The sequence below is a fragment of the Callionymus lyra genome, chromosome 1, assembly GCF_982586985.1.
Source record: "Callionymus lyra chromosome 1, fCalLyr1.hap1.1, whole genome shotgun sequence".
Taxonomy (NCBI): domain Eukaryota; kingdom Metazoa; phylum Chordata; class Actinopteri; order Syngnathiformes; family Callionymidae; genus Callionymus; species Callionymus lyra.
Window position 1 is genome coordinate 39,340,950 of NC_141818.1, and position 8,785 is coordinate 39,349,734.

Below are 8,785 nucleotides of genomic sequence, written 5' to 3' on the forward strand. Positions count from 1 at the left end.
TTCCTGCGAGAGTTTTCTTTCGTTGAATAAGTCAGTGAAGGTTGAGCGCAGATGCATGATGTGTTTATTTGTATGGCATGAATACAAATGTAACAAAAGGTTGAAAACAGACATGATTAGGACGCGTCAATAGACTCTGTGTCATCGATGAGCTTCTTAAGCCGTCACACAAAGTGCCACTTGTCCACTGTACAAAAGAAAAGAAGATAAAAGACATTGTTAGTAAAACCAAATGAAAAAATGCTTGTGAGAAGGAGGTTGTTACCGTCAGAAGACATCGGGAGCGCTCGACCTTTAGCAGGCGCCTTAGGAAAATAAAATAAAAATGAATCTGGTTCTATGAATTTTGCAATTAAACCAAGTAAGGTTAAGATGTCCAAATACAGGCTGAAGTAACAAAGGGTAAATAAAAATACAAAAGCATTTAAAAAAAATAAAAATACAAAAGCATTTCAAGAGTATGAACATTAACGAAGACACAACATTAAAAACATACACGTAACAGTTATTAAAGTGTTTTGTTTTTTTGACACAGCTCTTGATAAAAGGCAAAACACTAGATTTTGGTAATATTCATCAATGATATGTTTCAAGTATTCTGAGTACTCTTCAATTGTAGTCGACATGAGCAGAAACATTAAATTGTTTGCAACATTAGCACAATGAAAAAAAGACAAGATCAAAATAAAGTAATAGAAAAATCAACAGTAATACAATACAATATAGAACTGACAATAAAAACGTCAACAACAACGCATACAAAAACCCAGATGACATAAAAAAAAACAAAATATTGATGAACAATAAAAAAGAAAATTTTGTAAAAGAAGAGTCTCTCGGTTTCTTTTATCTTGAAAATCGGGTACGATTGTATTCGGTTGAAAAAATGTTGTCATTAAATCAAAATGAACTGCTCAGAAATAATAAAAAAAATGTGTTAGACAAAATTCAGCTTTTTCATATCATAAATGACATTCTCATGATTTGTTGACACCAACCTAGAATAAACAACAATAATTTAGATCTGCTCACCAAGTCGACCACATCTCTGGCTTCATCGCTGCTGCACTTGACAGGGCTCTCACAACACGAGACATTTTTGCTGATGAGGGGAAAAAAAGAGTTCCTTACAGTTACTGGATGAATTCTTGTAAATGTGTTTTTTGTTTTATTCCAGTTTCACAAAGTTCTCACCACTCAATTCCCTCAGTGTTGGATTTCTTCTGCATCAGCGCCCTCCAGTGGTCATGTGTCGACCATATGATCTCAACAGCAAAGTCCTATCAAGAAGAGATTTTTTTGTTTTGTTTTTAATTTTAAGACTTTGTTGTCGTGTTCATATATTGGGATGTTTTGTGTGATGAGTACCTTGTCCTTGAACTGCCCATTGAATCCAAACTGGTTCTCTGGTTTTCCGTCTGGCACTTTATACTTCTTAAACCAGTCGACAGTTGCCTCCAGATGACCTGGACGACTCTTGCGGACGTCCTCGATGCCTACGAAAACACATGTTACCATTCATTTATTTATTAAAAATAGAAAATACAAAAATGTATGTTCATTTTAATGAAGCTACGAATGCTGACTTGTCATCGCCCTCATCTTCTACCATGAAGACACACTTAAAAACATCCAAATACCAGTCACTTCATTAACAGGAATATGTTCGTCTACAACTCTAAAAAGGAACAGATTACTCTGAAATAATCTCAACCCTTAGTCAACATGAGGGTGACTAGAAAACAGGGATAAACTGCCTCATTTTGATTTTGACATCATTTTCCTTGATGACATTTATAAGTCCAATTCAATCATCAAAAATGTATTTACAGATATTGTCATGACGGTGATTTGCAACACTCTCACTGCATCGTAACATGCTTGGCTCCAAAATAATGATGACAGTAAAAAGTTGTATTTCTATATTATTCTAAATTTCATAAATATCACTTTAATGCTTTTTTAGGGGGGAGGGGGTCTTGCAAAAAGTGTTATAACACACCATTTCTTTGAATAAGATCATAATAATTGCAGGTTATTTATAAATAGCCAATTTTACATTCAAAAACTTTACCACATGACAGTGTTAATTTACTAGGAAATAAAATGATTACGTTCAGCCAAAGCTTTTATTGAACATATTCATAACTTGTATGTAAAGCAGGAAAAAGATAAAAAACAAAACGGTCAATTACAAAAAAATAATAATAATTGTAACCAGGTACATTAAATTAATAGGTTCAATGAGATTATGAATGGTATTCATTTCACCATGAATAACGGTTTTGGGTACAAACAATAAAACCTGAACAATACTCATTACTCGGTTGTAGTGAAAACAGAGCTGAGCCAAAAGACTAAGCACCCCATTTAAAAAGTCCATCCATGTTCCTTCTAGGGCTGTGTATTGGCAAGAATATCTCTATGCCATACGCATTACATTAGAGGGGCAACAATACAATATATTGTGATAATGTAGTAACAATGATATATTTGTAGTATTGTTGAGAACTTTACTCTGGTGTTTCTGAGTTTACAGACCACATGACTCTTGATGAAGGAGGACGTAATCAATGCTGCCATCTAGCGGCAGAAAATGATACCCAAAAATGAACATGTCGTGGATATACCCATACTATATACACATATATTTCTGATTCTGAAAACATGTATTAAAAATACTTCCATTTATTTATCCATACACAGCTGTCAAACATAGTTTCAGTACTTTTACTACTTACAATGTAGATTTTGGGCATCAGGGTCATCGGTGTTGATAGCTATCACCTTCCAGTCCATCTCCCCCTCATCGATCATGGCTAAGATGCCGAGAACTTTCACTTGAATCACTTGACCAGGGGAGCAGACCTGACGAGACGAACACGTTCCTCACCAGGCAACATCCTCAGAAGAGTGCATCCGTACCTGTGAACCGATCTCGCACACGTCGATGGGATCGTTGTCGCCGCAACAATCGGTATCTTTGTCCGTGTGGTTTGGATCCTCCCACGTCTTCACCAATAAAAATCTCATTGTCAAATATGCACGACACAAAACACGTCTTTGTCATTCACGTTAAAAATGTAAGCGTTTTGAGAACAAGAGTTAAACAGTTTTGACATTAAAGACTCAAATCAACTTCTGGTTTAGAAAAGTTTCAATTACACTTTTCACAGAAGATCGTTTGTCGGATTTGAAAGATGAATGAATCGGTTTGAACATTTTTTAAAGAATTAAAACCGAGAAATATTTCAACAGTATATATGTGAACTGACTGATCATAATGTACACCACACCAATACATATTCATCAATCATAGTAAGTATGTAAGTAATTTTTATTTGTATAGCGCTTTTCGCTTAAACAATCAAAACAATAATCAATAAAGTATATACTTTAAAGGTCAAGATAAAACTGATAACACAATAGCACATTGTCCTTTTGAAATAAACTGAACTAATAATAATAATAATACAAGCAAATGAGAAATGACATCTACTGACAAAGTTGTGTACTCACCTGTGGGATGGCACCATAGTTCCAAATATAACCTTTGTGAGGAAATATGTTGGCAACGTAGCGGAGTTTTCCCTTCTTTACATCCTGTTTGATCGGATTCAGGCGCTCCTTAGTAGCGATCTGGAATTGGTCACATGATCATAGTGTGTGCGTGTCATGAATGTCTAGAACTCCGATGTTAAGTCAAGGTTAATGTAAACGTTTATTGTTGTTATTAACTATTGGGGTGTGAATCAGGGAATACCATTTGTGTCATGATACAGTCACGATACGATATATCGCGATTTTGTAGTAACAAGGATATATTTGTAGTAATGTTGAGTACTTGACTCTGGTGTTGCAGAATTTAACAAAATTTGTCCAGCTTTAAAAGCTGTATCCTGTCCTCCTCTTGCAGGATTTCATTATTCCTTTAGCTGCCATCTAGCGGCCGGAGGTTAAATTGCAACAGAGAAATAAACACGAGCTGTGAAAATTGGCATATTAATTTTGAATAAAATAAATCACATATTAAATCTATTTTTTTATTTTAAACAAACTTTGTTGAAATGTAAACCATAAAAGAACTATGAGAGAAATATATATATATACATATATACATATAATTTGAAAGCCAATGCTTTAAAGTGTAGTCGTATTTCGATAAAGTACTGTGAATAAAATATAGTGCTATTTTACCCCATATTAATTATGAATGAATGTATTTTAAATAAGTCGTGAAGGTTTTAGTCCCTTCCAAAAACTTTTTTCTTTCATTTGGTTTTTTCATTTAATCAATGCCAAAAAGTGTTTTGAACACTTTTTGGCATTGATTAAATAAAAGTTTCCTACAAATACATTTGTTTAAATCACACAACATTTTTTTTAAATATTTTAAGCAAGAAAATTTAGTCATTAAAGCTGCTTAATGATTTTTTTAAATCCTACCTCCATTTTAGCATTCGACCATCGTGGCACCTCCACCACCATGTTGAAGAGAACCTGAGTACGAAAAAATATATATATTAGCGCCTCAATAAGAAATCTGACCAGATTTAATTTGGAGATAATATTGACTTGCTCTAGGATAAAAACGTGTTATTGATTATTCGTTCTGTGTGAACGACCTCTGCCACTGCATATATATTTATGGAAGCCAGGGAGGTCGTTCCGCTTGACCCAGAGACAACACAGGGGATACCACAAACACATTTCTTTGTGACTCCGGGTCACCTTGACCCTGAGATAACACAAGGGATACCACAAACACATTTATTTTGTGACTCCGGGTCATTTTGACCCTGATATAACTCAAGGGTTACGTCCTAAAGATGGTGTAAGTTAACCCACATTCTGAACAGTAGCACGGGTAGAAAGTCACCTCACTCTGATTCTTCTTCACTCTTTTGGCTGACGCGTGTCCGTCCTGGAGAGAGAAATGAAATGATCACTTCTTACTCTGCATTTTGTCTAAAATGAGGGAGAACGACAGTGAACACTGACCCTTTCTTTCTCGGCTGTAAGTGGGATGTCATGGAAGGGAGAAATGTATTTTCCTTCGGACGTTTCTGAGAAAAGACAAAAAAAAACAAATGACAATTCACAAGCATTTGGCATACTAAGAAATAAAATATTCTCTTTATAAATGTATTAAATGATTCTGACATACAAGTACAGTTAACCCTTTTATTTTGTTAGAATATCATTTAGCTTGCAAAAGTTATAAAGAAAATATAGATCATGTATATACACTGCATGTTGACGTTATTAACACGTAAACACTGCAATAATTGGTTTAATGTTGTTATTAATATTATTATTATAAATCATATTTTAGATTCTCGTTCCAATTTTGAAACACATTAGTTATCTCAACAATAAACATTAAAATATAAATGAGTATAAAAGGTCAGCAGTGACCTTCTTAACGTGAGGGGAAGTGCCTTTTAAGGGGGGGGGTCATAGGTCAAACGCTAGCTAATATGCTACAAACGTTTATTTTTTTTTGCTCCAAACACCGTGACATTGACAAACTTACTGAAATAAATCCGGTAGTCCGGAGAGTTGGGGCTTCCTCTCTCTTCGGTGTGATAGTGCATGTTTTTTCTCATGTGGGAAAAGAAGGGAACGAGTTTGTCTCCGCGAGCAGAGAAGGACGGGAGCCGAGAGAGGAGCGCGGCGGCGGAGGAGCGCAGGAGCGGCGGACTCATCCTCGCGTCTCTCCCGCTCGTTCGTCTCTGCCAACTTCCGGGTTGGGAAAGTCGAAGTGGCGAAACCAAACGAATAACATCCGGTTGTTGTACAAAATAAGAGCGCAATAGATAACGTCGTGAATAACGCAGCGAAAATAAATATATGTCATTACATTTTTTTTTAAAAACAACATTGTGAAACTAATAAACATAATTTAGTTTAGTTTAGTTTATATAGTAATAGTAATAGTAATAGCATACTTTGTTTTAAGCTTTTAATACGGTTTAATTTTCACATTTGTTTGCCAATTAATTAATAATTTAATGTTGTTACTCTTTGATAACATTTTCACATACACAAAAATTAACTCAAAAATAATAAAAAGTAAGAATAAAAAATTTAAAAAAATTGGTACAGTAGAAGCGGAAGTAATTACACGTCCTAACGCACGCCGGCGTATTTATAATTCCATTACGTCTTTATCACATTTTTACGCCTAACAGCAACAACACATACAAACAAGAAAAAAAATTGGGAACATGACCCAGAATCTATAGGGGACGTCAATGCATGAGTCATTTCACCGAGACATCATGTGATCAAAGTCCATTTGTTGTCATTGTTTCCTGAACAAACACCAGTCCCTACACTTTTAAGTCCGTGTTCAAACAAATGATGTTATCCTCCGTCATAAAAAGATTGTTCATTGACTTTTACAGCCTGTTTGTCACTGCGCGTATAGGGCTGTGATTTCAGTCTCAGTTGTTTTTAAAAGGTTGTTTTTTTTCTCAGTCACTTTCTGATTTTATCTTTGATGCACAATCTTATTTATGATATATTAACACGAAGAATACCTTCATACAATTTGAGTAAAGTGATTTGAATCCTATGTATGTGTTACAAATATTGCAATGGAATGAATTTTCTTTTTCTTTATATTCCGGTTTTTAAATTGAAATCCAAATATTTTAAATAGTTTAGATTCCCTCCACAAATTGATTTGAACGACCTACAACTTTCTTTAACTCACTATCAAGCTATAAATGTTTTGAATTATATTTTTTCTTAATGTGTACAAGAGATTTCTCAAATCTCCAAGGGGTAACAGGGATATTGATCATTCACTTTATATGGATTTACATATTGTTTTTATTAGTATTAAATGTGTCTTTCTATGATCGTAATTTATTTACACTACATTTTCGATGCTGAAACTCACAGAGATGGTAGTTGATGTCATAAGGACTCAGAATCCAGTAGCATTTAAGAACTTATTTAATTTAAATATTTGATGTGTTTGTTCTAATTGTTTGAGACTATTCTTGTAAAGCAGCCATTTGTTCAGTTGGGACCCAAGAGGCACGAATCAACAGTGTTTAGCGTATAGAAGGATATACTTAGTGAAAGTTGTACTTAATTATTGTAAGAACAACTTAAAGGAAAATATGTGATACGAAATGATTCTAGGTATTTATTGTCATTCCAATGAAACGACTAGAAGTAGAACGAATATACTTTCTAAGAATTTGGAATGACAGGATTAGAACAGCACTAGTAACATAACAAACACCAAAATAAAGTCTCTCTAATCTAATCTAATATGATCTAATCTAAGTAGTTGGTCAATCAGTCAGAATGGAAATTCGGTGCACTATTGATCTGAACGTTTCAGAGCTCAGGAGGACACTTGGAATTGATCGGATCACGTAATCTTTACTTGTTGATATTGTAAAATGTAAACTAAAATAAATAATCAATAATAATCTTGTTTATCTTCTGTCAACCCAGGAGCTCAAGCCACTGCACCGCCATCTTGAATATTGGATATATTGGAAAACAGCATGTAAATGAAAGGCAAGAACAATATAGATTTGTATCTCGCTCTGGATGCATATCTTGGAAAAAAGGGAACCATTGTCATAATTATAATCCTCTGTTTCCACCTAAACCAATAGTAATGACAAAACAAATTATATCGTTGTCAAAACCTGTTGCATAGATTCAGGGACTCCATCACTCCACCATGGCCTGTGTCTGTTTCAATCAGTCTTTCTTTTTAGGTCAAGCTTTGTACGTCCATATCTGTCTGTTTTCATGGAACGTCTGTGTGGTTAACAATCTGACTCTTCATCTCTTAGTTCTTTTTTAAGAGTCAAATTGTTATTTTTCATTAAATTCTTATTATATATATATTTTTAATTTTGTATATCAAGATTATTTTAATTTATTGCTTATTATATGCTTATGAATATTAGACATACGATTTCCATAGACGCATATATAAGGGGTGTATGTCATAATATATTAAAACAACACAAACCTGAGCCTCCTCAGAAAGTACAGTCAACTCTGAACTTTCTTTTTCACATGGTCTGTGTTGCAGGACAGGTTTACTCTCCAGCCACACACCGAGGTACTTATAGTTGTCAACTATCTGCACCTCGTCATTATTTATTTATATTCAATTATTGAATTATATGACTGTAATTGCAGGTGCAAAGACGTGATGTTCATATTAGTGTTATACTTGATTCTAGGGTAATGGATTATAATTGTGCAGTTGAACTGGTGAAAAAATAATAATAATAATAATTTGCTAATGCAAGGGTTGGACATATGAATGGGTAACAGGTACTGGTTGAGTTCAGCTCCCCTGAGGAGAAAGGAAAGCGAGGGATTGGACAAGGTTAACGGTGTTGACAACCTCTGTTTGGATTGGGAATCTATTTGCTCATGTTGTGCTAACTACACTATTTCCTTATGTAAATGCCTCTTGTGGCCGTAACACGCTATAGCATGCTGGTGAAGTAAAACAAAAGGTCGTGTACGAAGAAAACAATTGTTTTTATGTATAATGGTTCTAACAAAATACAAAGTTGCTTCTTGTCTAACGAATATTTTAAAAAAATTAAGGAAGTACATTCTTCGAGTAGTGTCAATGATGTTGGATTTAAATAATGCCTACAGATTAAAAAGAAATGGCTAGAGGTAGTTTGTTGTGTAACCTTTATTTATTCCTCAAATTAACAACACATACATTTATTAATTCATATTATTATTACCAACCACTATTTTTTAATGATGAAAAATAATT

General features: G+C 34.1%; 1 protein-coding gene across 1 annotated transcript; it reads right to left on the reverse strand.

The window, feature by feature from the left end:
- Positions 1-41: 41 nt before the first annotated feature.
- Positions 42-5,719, reverse strand: ppa2 (inorganic pyrophosphatase 2). Its single transcript, XM_087807250.1, has 12 exons — positions 5,537-5,719; positions 5,002-5,066; positions 4,880-4,924; positions 4,447-4,500; positions 3,520-3,639; positions 2,926-3,012; positions 2,742-2,868; positions 1,369-1,496; positions 1,195-1,280; positions 1,033-1,102; positions 266-305; positions 42-187 (listed from the first exon to the last, which is right to left on the reverse strand). Exons 1-12 carry the CDS (start codon positions 5,706-5,708, stop codon positions 165-167), a joined length of 1,017 nt encoding a protein of 338 aa, XP_087663376.1. The 5' UTR covers positions 5,709-5,719; the 3' UTR covers positions 42-164.
- Positions 5,720-8,785: the final 3,066 nt, after the last annotated feature.